The 13759-nt window shown below is 59.1% G+C and overlaps 1 protein-coding gene across 5 annotated transcripts in view; it reads left to right on the forward strand.

Annotated features, from left to right (window-relative positions):
- The window catches only part of RNF123 (ring finger protein 123), a 28788-nt gene that overhangs the window by 1076 nt on the left and 13953 nt on the right, over positions 1-13759 (forward strand). For 4 of the 5 annotated variants that reach the window (XR_016394723.1, XM_089919336.1, XM_089919337.1 and 1 more), the window contains exons 2-25: positions 368-485; positions 759-843; positions 4003-4091; positions 4216-4310; positions 4692-4746; positions 4859-4944; positions 5249-5335; positions 5567-5634; positions 5829-5954; positions 6344-6458; positions 6542-6646; positions 7080-7205; positions 7344-7436; positions 7508-7581; positions 8381-8498; positions 8677-8776; positions 8978-9039; positions 9217-9288; positions 9490-9610; positions 10184-10285; positions 11603-11709; positions 12119-12317; positions 12677-12822; positions 13126-13209. Coding sequence is in view for 4 of the 5 variants with exons in the window: in XM_089919336.1 (XP_089775462.1) it covers positions 404-485; positions 759-843; positions 4003-4091; positions 4216-4310; positions 4692-4746; positions 4859-4944; positions 5249-5335; positions 5567-5634; positions 5829-5954; positions 6344-6458; positions 6542-6646; positions 7080-7205; positions 7344-7436; positions 7508-7581; positions 8381-8498; positions 8677-8776; positions 8978-9039; positions 9217-9288; positions 9490-9610; positions 10184-10285; positions 11603-11709; positions 12119-12317; positions 12677-12822; positions 13126-13209 (2397 nt within the window). In the remaining variant the exon portion in view is untranslated. The remainder of the gene's footprint in view (positions 1-367; positions 486-758; positions 844-4002; positions 4092-4215; positions 4311-4691; positions 4747-4858; positions 4945-5248; positions 5336-5566; positions 5635-5828; positions 5955-6343; positions 6459-6541; positions 6647-7079; positions 7206-7343; positions 7437-7507; positions 7582-8380; positions 8499-8676; positions 8777-8977; positions 9040-9216; positions 9289-9489; positions 9611-10183; positions 10286-11602; positions 11710-12118; positions 12318-12676; positions 12823-13125; positions 13210-13759) is intronic. The other variant, XM_089919334.1, reaches the window with a different exon arrangement.

A 13759-nucleotide genomic window follows, 5' to 3' on the forward strand; every position in this document is an offset into this window, starting at 1 on the left:
ACAACCGAGAAGGATACAGGGGCTCTGCTCCTGGGCCACCTCACTTTGGACCCTTGGGTCTGATTTCACACTCGGCAGAAGCATTTGGTTTAGTTTAACAAACATGTATCTGGCACCTGCTCTCTGTTGGGCCCTGTGTGAGCACTGGGACATGGTGGGGCCCTGTCACATGGCCCCAGACCCCCTCCCCCCCACCCCCCGTGTAGGAAGCTGGAAGCCCCTGCTTTCCTTTGCCCTGGGTTGATGTGTGTGTGAGTGTGCATGCAGTGGCTTCACCTGCTCCCAAGCCTTCCTGACACCGCAGGATTGAGGTCAATATGGGGGCCCTTGGCTGGCTTCGAATAGCCAGGCTCTGCCTCTGCTTCAGCCCCCAGGACCACTGGCTGCCCACGAGAGATGAAAGATGGCGTCCAAGGGGGCCGGCATGGCTTTCTCCCGAAAGAGCCACAGGCTGACCTCAGATGCTGAGAAATCTAGGGTCACAGGTAAGGGTTGGAAAGGCTGGGATGAGGCTCCTAGTGCTGAGGGAAGAAGGAGAGAGGCAGCAAAGTCCCAGGTGCATTGAGCCTCAGGCCTTCCTGCACCCCCTGTACCTGTGAGTCAGCTCTTCTCCACTAGCAGCCATGGAGCAGGGCACCCACCGTGACTGCTCTGCTGACTCCTGTGGCTGGCCTAGGACCAGGAGCCTCTGTGGCCAGTAGGGGCTGGGAGCCACACTGACCATGTGTCCCTTCTCTCCCTTCTGACCTGTGGTGCAGGCATCGTGCACGAGAAGCTACTGGACGACTACCTGCACCGCGTCTTTTCCTCTACTGATCGTGCACCCACGGCAGCCACCAGCAGGTATGGCCAGGTGGATCTCCCTTCCTCACTCTGTGGGACCAGACCAGAGGCTGGAGACTGCATTGTGGGGAAGGAGGCCAGGGCTCTGGGTAGGCTGGCTTGGGTTCCGTTCTTGCTCTGCCACTCCTGGCTGTGAGACCTGTGGCCAGAGAGTCCGCCTTCTGGACTCCGCCTCTTCCTTTCCCCTGGCAGTGCTAGTACCTTCCTTCTGAGAGTATAGTGGAGGTCAGGGGCATGGTGCGCACTCAGCATGGCACTTCGCACCTATTTTACACTCAGCATCTGGTCCATGTGCACCTGCCCTCACCGCTGTCGCACCCTGCCCCTCTGTAGCCTCTGCTTGATCTGTAAAGCACAGATGCCACCAGCCTTCCTTGCAAATTTAATGTATTTAAGTTTAGCTCATATCAAAACTACAAGTGGGGAATTCCCTGGTGGTCCAGTGGTTAGGACTCTGCACTCTCACTGCCGAGGGCCTGGGTTTGATCCCTGGTCGGGGAACTAAAATCCCGTAAGCCACTTGACACGGCAAAAAAAAAAAAAAAAAAAAGTTACGAGTGCGCTTTAGCAGAAACTTATATAGAAAAAAAAAAAAGCAACTGTCATCTTCTGATTCTAATATAACCGTTTGAGTGTGATTCCTTTTTGTTTTCTTTACCTCACGATGTATGTAGTTTGGGTTATGCTGTGTGGAAAATTTTTTTTAGATTTTTGTCACTGTCAGCTTTTTTAAAGTTATTGAGGAATAATTAACATACAGTAAACTACATGTATTTAAAACATACAATCTAGTAAATTTTAACATGGATAACCTGTGAAACCAGCAGTGCCATGAACATATCCCTCATCTCCAAAAGTGTATAGTTTAAATCCTATTTTTGTCATCAGATGTTATCCCTGAATGTTTTTCTACACTACAGATTGATCTTGGTGGGCATCTTTTAGGTCCAGGAATCTGCCTGATCACTGCCCTAGTTTAGAGGGGCTTTTGTTTTTGTAAACAGTGCTGCATAGACGCCCAGGGTTGGAATCACAAGGCTAGAGTATTTGAATTGCAATCACTCTTAGGACTGTTGCTGAATTTCTTCTTCAAAGGGTTCTGTACATTCTTTTTTTTTTTAAATAAATTTATTTATTTTTTATTTTATTTTTATTTATTTATTCTTGGCTGCATTGGGTCTTTGTTGCTGTGCGCGGGCTTTCTCTAGTTGTGGCGAGCGGGGGCTACTCTTTGTTGTGGTGGCGTGGGTTTCTCATTGCGGTGGCTTCTCTTGTTGCGGAGCATGGGCTCTAGGCATGCAGGCTTCAGTAGTTGTGGCTCGCGGGCTCAGTAGTTGTGGCTCGAGGGTTCTAGAGTGCAGGCTCAGTAGTTGTGGCGCACGGGCTTAGTTGCTCCGCGGCATGTGGGGTCTTCCCCGACCAGGGCTCGAACCCATGTCCCCTGCATTGGCAGGTGGATTCTTAACCACTGCGCCACCTGGGAAGTCCCGGCCTGTACATTCTTTCTCCCTGCAGTGAGGCATGGGTGTCCCCATGTCTCAGCCCCCTTGCCAGCCAGGGCTATTCTGTCTTTCACAGTCTCTGCTCGCTGGGCAGACCCAAAGGGCAGCATTGTTGCCTGTTCCATTTAAGCAGCTGTGGTGACCAAAGGGTTTCTACTTGTGGAGGGCTGCTGCCCACCTCCACCCCCACCCCAGCCCTGGCCTGTTCCCAGGGCCATCTGATCCCTACCTCATGTGATACCAGAAATGATCCTGCTGCCACTGGTGCCGTGGCTGCCAGGAGGGAGAGCAGGTGGCAGAGCCGTTAGTCAGTGGTTGTGTGGATGCAGAACTCTGGGCTGGAACCTGGGCAATCCAGAAAGGGTAGGCAAGTGCTGGGGTTGGCCAAATGGGCAATGTTGCAGGCGTTCACTGAGGCTGAGTGTCAGGTTGGCCACCCGAAGCTGCTCTTAAGAGCAGGCACAGGACTAGAGCAGCTCTCCCAGGTGTGGGCCTGTCAGAAATTCTGTTGCAGAAGCCTGCTTGATCTCTGGGCGCGTTGGGGTGTTGAGAGACAGGGTCGGCTACAGCCTTCCATGTTACTGGCGAGGCACCCCATTGCACGGCTGCCTGCTCGCCTTGGCCTGGGGCTCAGTAGGAGTAGGGAGGAGGCTTCATGGATCTCCACCTCCTGTAGCTCAAGGTCAGTTGTAGCTCACAGTATGGGAACATGTGGCCCCTGGGCCTGGGTTGAAGCTACCTTGCCAGAGAGTCAGTGCTTTGGCCCATCTTCGTGCCCTTCCAGAGCCTGCTCTCTAGGGGGATGAGTGGGGTGGGAACTGGGATTAGAGTTAGAAGAGCAGGTGCCAGCAGTCTGTGGGCTGGATCCAGATGGGCGTCAGGCCTCTGCTCTTTGAGCCCTGCTAGTCAGCACCACCTCATTCCCTGCTATTCTTAGCAACTGAACTCAGGACCTAGCTGGCCAGTGTTAGAGCTCTTTCTCCTCTGGGCATGTGTGCTGGGAGGATGAGGGGGCCACTCAGACAGATTTTCCTAGGCCCTTTGGCTGGGGCAGCTGGCAGATAGGCAGGCTCTGTGCTCTACTCTCCTCTACAGGTGGGTCCAGGACAGAGCCAGCCAGAAGCTAAGAGGGCTGAGCCCTTTATCCTCCCAGGACATGTCTCATTCAACACACAGGCTTCCCTGGCTGGGACCACAGACCTGGGGTCAAGGACTGGATTAGCTGATCTTGGTACTGACCATCTTGGGGATCAGCACTGCTCCCAGCCTTCCTTGCCCAGGCATAATCAACAAGCCACCTCCAAGAGTGGGGAGGTTATGGGCTACGGAAGGTGCATTATTCCTAGGAATCTTCACAGCATCTCTGAGATACAGCTCTTGTTCCATTTATACAGATGAGAGGATTAAGGTTTAGAAAGAGTTCTTCCTTCTTCTTCTTTTTTTTTTTTTTAAACAGTCTTGAGGTGCACCAAATTTAGTGGATAATCCAGTCTTCTGACCCCCAGCATGCCAGAATCTGGGACTGGTACAGCCCTTTTTCTGGAGTCTGGGCAGCCACCCTCCTAAGCTCAGGAGAAAGGGACTGGGAGAGGGATTTAGCGTCATCTGGCTGGTTTCAAGGACTTTTGGGACTCTCGCAGCCTCTCGCTCTCCCCAGGAAACTCCTGAACTTCCAGAACCTGCCAGAGCATCTGGACCAGTTGTTACATGTGGACGAGGAGGCGGAGGAGGAGGAGGAGAGCCAGGGTCGGTGACAGCCTCAGGAATGGGACTGGGGAGCCAGGGCTGGGCCTGGGGGGCTCAGTACCCTCTCTGCATCTGTCAGGCCCTGTGCCTGGCCCAACCCCACACCCTCTTCTCTCCTTTCCAGGAAAGGTTGAAGGGCGGCTTGGCCCGTCCACTGTGGTCCTGGACCACACGGGTGGCTTCGAAGGGCTTCTTCTGGTGGATGATGACCTCTTGGGGGTGAGCGAGGGCAAGGCATGGGGTCCCAGATCCAAGCCCCTCCTGACACAGCCCCAAGCTCCTCCTGATGTGGCCCTGGTCTCGACCTTTCTTGATGGGGCTGCAGCCACAAACCCCTCCTGACATAGCCCCGAAACCCTCTTGGTGTGACCCCAGCCCCGAGGCCTTCCCAGTGTAGCCATGAGCCCCTCCTGTCTTGCTCCCGGCCCAGAATCCCTGCTGACATGGGTCTAGGCCCTTCCACCCTGTTCAGGCGCAGTACAGTGTTGGCCACGACAGGCGTCGCCACCAAGGCGAGCCGAGTTGGAGTGGGGTCGTTCTCCCTTGGGGTGGCACCCCGTATGCCCGGGAGGAGGTTCAGCACCCCTGCTCTCCACCCAGGTGATTGGACACAGCAACTTTGGTACTATCCGCTCTACCACATGCGTGTACAAAGGTGAGACCACGCTCTGCTGTGGCCCAGGGAGTTGGGAGGAAGTTTGAGGGCCCGGGCCAGAGGCAGGAGGCAGTCTTTGTTTCCCTGCTGGGTTTGACGTGACTTTTTCCAGGGAAATGGGTCTACGAGGTGCTCATCTCCTCCCAGGGGCTCATGCAGATTGGCTGGTGCACGATCAACTGCCGCTTCAATCAGGAGGTACATGTGGGAGAGGGACCCCTCCCAGGGAGACCTTCTCTTGGCAGCAGGCCTCATCAGGGCTCAGGCAACCCCCCAGCCCACATAGGGTCTGCTCAGCACCCTAATCTGGACTTCCCTCTGGAGGGGACATAATGTGTCCCACCCCATCCCAGGGCAATCCAGCCCCGAAACAGCCCTCACTCCTTCTCTCAGAGCATCAGCCCCATTCTGTAGAGCCACGTGGGTCCAAGGCTGGTGGCTGGTGGGCTCTGGCCCTGCCCCTCCCCACCTCCTCCAGACCTCACAGACAGTTCCTCCCTAGGAGGGGGTTGGAGATACACACAACTCCTATGCCTACGATGGCAACCGGGTGCGCAAGTGGAACGTGACCACGACGAACTACGGGAAGGTGAGGCCCGGGCCCCCTGCAGCCCAACTGGCCCATGTCCATCCCCACAGCTTGGTGGGGGCCACTGGGCAGCGCTGAGGGAATGTAGGGCACCAGGGGGAGGGCGGGGACTGAGGTCCTCTGTCCTTGTGGCCAGTCTCCCCTGGGTGGCAGTGGAGACACAGCTGGAGGGGGGCAGAGTGGGCAGGCTGCTGGGCTTCTGCATATCTGTAAGTCTTCCTCCCCTGGCAGGCGTGGGCAGCGGGGGACATTGTGAGCTGCCTGATCGACCTGGATGAAGGCACGCTGTCCTTCTGCCTGTGAGTCTCCTGCCTCTATTCACAGGCCTGGCCTCTGGGGCATCCCCAGTCTGCCCTCGTGTTCCAGGCCCTGTAAGGGGCCAGGCTGGCTTTGGTAGCCTGAGGGTGGGCAGCCCCCACAGAGGCCTGCTCACTGGTCCATTTCAGCCACATCCTTCTTAGCACTGGCTCACGGACCCTCCCTTCTGCTCCAGGAATGGTGTGTCTCTGGGCACTGCCTTTGAGAACTTATCCAGGGGCCTGGGCATGGCCTACTTCCCAGCCATCAGCCTCTCCTTCAAGGAGTCTGTGGCCTTCAACTTCGGCAGCCGTCCCCTGCGATATCCTTTTGTGAAGAAGGCTGTGGAGTGCTTGGATGCTCTTGAGGAAGCCAGGATGGGGGTCTCCCTGCTCCAGGAGCTCTGCGGGCTGGTGGCAGGCCCTGCTGCCGGGAAGAGTGAGTAGGGTACAGCTGAGGTGGGTGCTGAGGAGAATGCTTGCAGCAGCCTTGTTAGGTGGGTACCATTGCTATCTCCACTGAACAGGTGAAGAGCATAAAGTGGCAAGAGAAGTTTTGCTTCACAGAGGAACGGGAGGGTTGTGATGCAAACCAGGCAATCTGATCTCTTAGCCCTGCCCTGGAGCCCAGGCCCTTCTGCAGGGGTCTCAGTGGGAGGGGGTGGGTTTTCTGAGCCACAGATCAGGTGTTGCTGGCTTAACTCTGTGGCACCTACCCAGTGGTGGGCTACCGGCCCCTGCAGGACCCACCAAGCGCCGACCTGGTTCGGGCACAGGAGTTGCTGGGCTGCTTCCAGGCAGTGCTGAGCGTGGAGCTGGACCCCGTGGTGAGCCAGCGTCTGGGCCGGGTATGCTGGGGGCTTTCTACAGCCCTCTGCCTCTCACAGTCCCTTCCTCCCCGCCCACACAGCAAGGGCGGCTGGTGGAGAAGGAAAGCTCTGAGTGGCAGTTGCAGGGCCAGCCCACCGTCCTCCTCACACTGGCTCACATCTTCCATCGCTTCGCACCGCTCCTGGTGAGGGGACATTAGGGAGGGGAGAGGCGGGCCATGGTAGAAACACCCCTGCTGAGGGCTGGGATGCTGAGGTGCATGAGGTCCAGCAGCATCACCTGTCAGGGGCCCCTGTGACCAGAGCCCTTAGACCCCAAGGATGTCACTGGGTGAGGAGGAGACACTTCCAGCTGAGGGTATCAGGGGGCTTCCTAGAAAGAAGATCGAGGGGTGGTGACATCACAGTCCAAGGGAATGGCATGTGCAGAGCCCCAGAGGCGTTGTTGGGTAGCAGCATTTCCTGTGTCTCCATCAGACCCCAGAAGGGCTCATCCATGACTTGGGGTTGCTTGACGGGGACCAAGAGTCCATCTGTGGCCTTGGCCACGTGCCAGGGCAGGGGGGCCCTGAGTGGGGCAGGAGGCTGCCACCTCACTGGCACCCGCCCTTGGTGCAGCGCAAGGTGTACCTGGTGGAGGCCGTGCTCATGAGCTTCCTGCTGGGCGTCGTGGAGGCGGGCACCCCCGCACAGGCGCAGTCTGTGGTGCACCAGGTCCTGGATCTCCTGTGGCTCTTCATGGAGGTGAGGCGCCGGATATCAGGCCTCAGGCCAGGATGTCAGGCTCCACTGAGTCAGGGGGCGTGCAGGGAGGGTGTTGGAGAAGGCTGTCCCGGGGCTGCCCTCAGCGCGTCGCTGTGCGACCTCACCTCCCTCCTCCAGGACTGTGAGGTGCGAGATTGCCTCAGGCAGCTGATGATGTCCCTGTTGCGGCTGTACCGGTTCTCGCCCATCGTCCCTGACCTGGGCCTGCAGGTGGGAGCTCCTGCCCTGGCCCTGAGCCCCCTGGGCCTCACCTGCCCACTCTAAGCACCCTCTCCCCACAGATCCGCTACCTGCGGCTCACCATTGCCATCCTCAGTCATGAGAAGTCTCGCAAGTTTCTGCTGAGCCACGTCCTGTATCCTCTCCTTGCTACTAGGCAGGCCAGACATGCGGTGCCCTCTGGGGTCAGCAGAAACCAGGGAGGGTGGTGTGCCTCTGCCCAGGGTTCCCCACGGAGGCTCAGGAAGACCAGAGCCACCCAGCGTGTAAGTCCTTGTTCCAGGACCCAGCCTTCCCAGCACTTTCTCTACAGAGCAGGGAGGGTAGAGCAAAGGATCCAGGCTGGCTGGCTGGCCTGAGCAGGGATTTCCAGATGCCTGCAGGCTCTTGGGCCACCCAGAGGTGGAGGGTGGGGGGCAGGGGGGAGCCATCAGCGCCCGCCCTCTTCAGCCAAAGCACTGCACTTCTATCTGTGCTCCATAGCGGGGGTTCCTATGAAATCTTCTCGAAGGAGTCAGCTCCTCCTGTTTCCCTATAACGTTGAGAACTGCAGGTGTAGGAGAGAGAGCATAGCTTCGGGCCCCTGGCTGGGAAACCTGGGCTAGTAGCTGTCTTCCCTCTGTGGGGTCCTCAGCCTCTAGGAGGCAGGAACAAATAGAGAGCCTGCCAGGCCCTCTCTCCAGCTGTCCCACCGTCATCTGTTCCTGTGACAAGTCTTCATCGTGCCCTTGCTTGGAATTGGGCTTGGTGGGTTTGACAGCCACAGCTGTTTCTCTGGGCTCACAGTCAGTGGTGACAGGCACACAGCAGCGATGGCACCCTGAGGACTGGGAGAGCTGTGGTGGGCATATCCGGAGGTGGGCAAGTTTCGGGAGGGCTCATGAGGGTGTACGGGCACCCTGTGGTGAGCGGAGCTCTGCCTTAACGACCACCAGCTTCGATGTGCTCCGGTCCGTTGTCTTCTTTTACATCAAGAGCCCCCTGCGTGTGGAGGAGGCTGGCCTACAGGAGCTCATCCCCACCACCTGGTGGCCCCACCGCTCCAGCAGGGAGGTGGGCAGCCCTGACTTGGGTGGGTGGTGGTCACAGTGAGGGCTGACCCGGGGTGTCCGAGCCACCTGTACATGGCACGCGAGGCCCCTTACTGGGCTGGGGGTGGGAGTAGGGGTCTTTTGTCTGAAGTAGACCAGGGTGAGCCTTGCCATCTTTCACCCCCCTCCCCCCTGCCCAGGGCAAAGACAGTAAGGAGGTGAAGGACGAAACCTCCGAGGAGCGGCTCCGGCGGCGTGCCTATGAACGGGGCTGCCAAAGGCTCAAGAAGCGCATCGAAGGTCAGCCCCGTTCCTCAGGCACTGGGTAGGGGGTGGAGGATTTCTGTGCCTGTGTACTTGGTAGTGACCATGCTTAGGTTGGACTTGGGGATCCCTGGTGGTGGAGCCTCAGTCCAAACCTGCTCCCCCTGCCGGTCCCCGGGAGCCTGAGGGCAAGGCCCTGCCTGAGGAAGGCTGTCCTGTTCCCCACCCCACCCCCAGTGGTGGAAGAACTACAGGTCCAGATCCTGAAGCTGCTGTTGAACAATCAAGATGACAACGGGGTAAGTGATTCCCAGACCCCTGTGTGGGTCCCTGGCCAGGAGGGGTATCAGACCGGGCCTGGAGACCCAGAGGGCAGGGCTGGCTCAGGCTCTTGTGGCAGTGTGCAGGCTAAGTTGAGTCCAGTCCGGGGCCAGGATCCTCAGCTCATCACAGCCTCGGCTTTCCTTCCCCTGAAGGGTGAAGCTTCTAGGTACATCTTCCTGACCAAGTTCCGAAAGTTTCTGCAGGAGAATGCCAGCAGCCGGGGGGTAGGTATCCCCAGGCCAGCCCACCATGGCCCCCTGGCTTTGTCGCAGCATTTGCACCTGTAATTCTGGCACTTCTACATTTCCTCCCCGCCTGCCGCCCTACCCTCTCTGCTCAGCCCAGGGTCCTGGGGCAGGGCCTTGGATGAGGAGTGGGCTGGCCTCCGGGCCGCACAAATGCATGTCTTACACCTGTGCCTGCAGAACATGCCCATGCTCTGCCCCCCTGAGTACATGGTCTGCTTCTTACACCGCTTGATCTCGGCCCTGCGTTACTACTGGGACGAATACAAGGCTTCGAACCCATGCGCTACCTTCAGTGAGGGTGAGTGTGGCCAGGGTCTCGAGTTGTAGACGCTGGGCAGAGCCAGCCCCAGGGCAGCCCCTAATGTTGGTGTGGAGTGATAGCTGAGGGCAGGGCTGGGGGGAGCTGTCCCAGGCCTCCTGCCTAATTGAGTCCTACCCACTGGGCGCGGAGGCCTTGCACTTGGATGGTGAGCCCGTGTTTGCTCTGATGGTCCCCTGGGTTCCTGTCCTCTATGGGCCCTGTTCCTCAGTCCTTGCCCACTAGCCCTCTGTGCAGTCCTTTGTCGGGGATGCCTTGGGTGGGCTCTGAGGTGCTGGGGGCCCTGTGTTTTTGTGGGACGGAGTCCCCAGGGGTCAGTGGAAGCAGCCTGCATTGGGCGATCTCCCATAGGGCTGGGTCAGGGCCCTCTCTGATTCTCACCTGGGTGACCAGCAGCCAAGAATGCCCCCTTCATCCCAAGTTGTGCCGTTGCTGGAACTGACCTGAAATGGTAGAGGGCGGGGTGGTAGGGGAAGCCTGGTCAGGTAGGTGGCCTAGGCCAGGGGTCCTGCTGGGCTCTGACTGCTGGCCCGGCCTCCCAACTCCTCGCAGAGGCCTACATCCCGCCCCAGGTCTTCTATAATGGCAAGGTGGACTACTTTGACCTGCAGCGCCTTGGAGGCCTCCTCTCACACCTTCGGAAGACCCTCAAAGGTGCGCGCAGGGTTGGGCAGTTAGCAGGGCAGGATGGGGGGTGGTTCCTGAGCCAGCTCGGCCTTGAGTGCTGAGCTGCGCTGTGCCCACCAGAGGGCGCCCGAGTCACTCCACCTGCTCTGCAGGGAGATGCTGATGGGCCTCCTCTGCCCCTGGTCTTGCGTCCAACTATTCCTTCCTTCCCTTGCACATCCACCCCAGAGGAGGTCTGGGAGCCCTGTGATGGAATAGGGGGCAGTGTGCTGATGGAGGAGGGAACCATGGGATCTTGGTGAGGGAGTTGTGGGGTGGGGGCGGGGGTGGGGTGGGGGGACTCGCATTTGCTGCCTGAACTACTTTCAAGGATGAGCACAAATGTCTCCAGTGCAAAGGGCTGAGAGCACAGTGTGAGCGGTGGCAGGGATGCCAGCAACGGCCCAGCATGGCCTGGAGAGAGAAAGCAGCTGGCGTGCTAGAGAGGAAAATGAGAGGCAGGGAGTGATGGGAAATGAGGCCAGGGAGTCTGAAGGGCAGAGTCTGAGGGCCTTGTGGGCCACAAAGCGGCTGTAGGCTCCTTCCAGGGACAGTGGTAGCTTTGGAAGGTCCTGAAGCAAGGGTGCGAGGTTGGGGGGTCTGCGTTGTAAGAAGCTCCCTCTGGCTGCTACAGTGTGGAGGGTAGAGTGCAAGGGCCAAGAAAGGAGACAAAGAAGCCAGTTGTCCAGGCAACAGAGGAGGCGGGGAGGGTAAAGGGAAGGGGACAAGGATGACCCCAGGCTTCTTGCCAGAGTCTGTGGGGATGAGGCACCATCAGGAAGAGGAGCTGCAGGAGAGGACAGTTTAGTATGTTTGAGGTGCCCAGTGATGCAGCCAGGATGAAGGCCTGGGCTGGAGGAAGCGGTGGTGTGTCCAGCTGTCAGCGCAGAGGTGGGGACAAGCCTGCGGTGAGGACCAGACCCCCTGGGGAGTGTGCAGAGTGAGGCAAGGAGAGCCCTGGGCAGCTCTGGATCTCCCTTTGTTTGTGGGGCAGGACAAGGAAGAAAGCAACGGAGCAGTCAGAGAAGTAGGGCCCTGGAGAGAGTGGGGTCACGCAGATAAAGACGGAGTGATGGGGTCGTGGTGGGGAGAGCCTTCTGCCTCACTCAGCATGACTCGCCCTACAAGACACAGGGCCTTGGGATGCAGAGTGAAGGCTGGGTTGGAGCAGGTGGAGGGTGAAGCACAGGCGCAGTGGTGAATGGGGCCCTGCAGGGCCTCCTGCCCTCTCACTGTCCTCAGTGGTTCCACCTATGACCCCTCTGCCCTCCACTGGTCTGAAAGCCCTCTTGTCATTCCTCCTAGATGACCTTGCCTCTAAGGCCAACATCCTGATCGACCCACTGGAGCTCCAGGCGGCCACCATGGATGACCTGGATGAGGATGAGGAGCCAGCCCCGGCTGCGGCCCAGGTGCCGCGGTAGGGGCAGGCAGGGGGCTTTGTGTTGGGCTGTCCCTCTATCATAAGGGTAGGGGTGTCACACGGGGCCATCTCCCCCTCCGTGCAGGCAAGGAGCTTGTCCCCAGGCAGGTTCCCTTGCTGCAGGTGGAGGCATGAACTGACGGGTGTGGTGGGGCATGCCTCCTGCTGCTGAGTCCCTACGAGACACAGGGCCTTGGGATGCAGGGTGAAGGCTGGGTTGGAGCAGGTGGAGGGTGAGGCGCAGGCGCAGTGGTGAATGGGGCCCTGCGGGGCCTCCTGCCCAGCCAGCCGCTGCCCTCTCGCTCTCCCGTTCCCCAGCCTCACATATCAAGGGAGCCATAAGTGGGCCCGGGTCCTGGGATTGCTGAGTGGCGTCTGGCCTCCTCTCTCTACCACAGCGCCCCATGCAGGCCCTGGCCATGGGGGGCGCGCTGCCCCTGCCTCGGCCCAGCTGGCTCAGTTCTCCAACCCTGGGCCGAGCCAACCGCTTCCTCAGCACAGCAGCTGTGAGCCTGATGACCCCACGGCGGCCTCTGAGCACCTCAGAGAAAGTGAAGGTCCGCACACTGAGCGCGGAGCAGAGGACCCGTGAGGACAGTAGGTGCCAGGCAGGGCCAGGCGTGGCGTGCTGAAGGATCCTTCTCTCCTGTACAACACTCCCCCGGGGCAAAGCCAAATACACCCCATTCCCTCCTGGTCCTGTGGCCTGGCAGTATGTCAGGGGTGTGGGAAGTGCACTCTGAGGGCAGGAAATTGATGCTACAGAAATAGGTCCTGGAATGCAGCACCTTCCCTGCCCCGAACCACATGTTCTCCCTGCAGGTCCCTCCTTGGGCCCAGGCAGGGGGCGAGGGCCTCCTTCTCCTCCTATAAGGCCCATCCTGGCTCCATAGGCTTAGAAGAGAACTGGAATGGCTCCGACCCTGACCCTGACCCTGTCCTTCCCTATTCCCTAGTCGAGGGTAGCCAGTGGAATGAGGGCCTGCTGGTGGGGCGGCCCCCCGAGGAGCCTGAGCAGCCCCTCACCGAAAACTCCCTGCTGGAAGTCCTGGACGGTGCCATCATGATGTATAATCTCAGCGTTCACCAGCAGCTGGGCAAGGTCTCACGCCACTGGTCCATGTGCATGTTATGTGGTTCTGTGTGTTTGGATGCATGTGTGTGTGCGCCCACACGTGCCCACATGTCTCCAGGGGTGCCTGGGCGTGACTGTGCACCTTAGCATGTGCCACAGCAAGACTAGTTTCTGCCAGTGCCGTTTGGGCCTGACCTCGTTGACTTCTGTGGGAGGGGGCTGTCCTGGGCCTAAGGTTAAGGGTTTGGCAGGGCTGGGGTCCAGACTGGGTGTGGAGAAACCTGTGCGAAGTGCCCAAGGGTCACCCTGGATGTGTGTCTGGTGCTCTAGATGGTGGGAGTGTCCGATGATGTCAATGAGTATGCGATGGCTCTGAGGGACACAGAGGACAAGCTCCGCCGGTGCCCCAAGCGGGTAAGGTGGATGGGCAGGTGGGTCTTTGGGAGGGTGGGGCATTAAAGAGGGCAGCTTGCTCGCTGGGGTTCCCCAGGGAAGCCCATGAGGGAAAGCTGCTATCCTGCCCCTGCCTCTGGGGTTGCCCAGCAGTTCTCCTCTTCCCCACTCCCGCCCCGGGCAGACCACATCAGTGAGAGTGGGGCTGGCACCAGGGCTAGGCACGGCCTGAGCCCCGTCAGCCAGCCATGGCCTGTGCCAGGGTGCCCCTACCCTGGCCACTAAGTGCTGACACACACCCACTCTCCTCATCAATTATGGATTCGACCCTGAGTACTTCCTCGGCCACTTGCAGAGTCAGCAGGAAGCAGGGCCTCCCTCCCTCCCTCCTTCCCTCCCCTGGAGCCCCTCTGCCGTAGCTCTCTGGCCTGGGGAACAGAGCCAAGAATGCCCAGTCTGGGCTTCCCTGGCAGCCCCTGGCTCCCACCTGTCTACAGGACCCTGCGCTTGTCCAGGGCAAAAGCAGCTGCCGGAGCTGCAGTTCTAGCGTGGAGTCCCTGGGATGTCCCAG

The sequence above is a fragment of the Delphinapterus leucas genome, chromosome 10 (assembly GCF_059928025.1).
Source record: "Delphinapterus leucas isolate spDelLeu-1000000601 "Yukka" chromosome 10, BTC_Dleu_Yukka2, whole genome shotgun sequence".
NCBI classification, from domain to species: domain Eukaryota; kingdom Metazoa; phylum Chordata; class Mammalia; order Artiodactyla; family Monodontidae; genus Delphinapterus; species Delphinapterus leucas.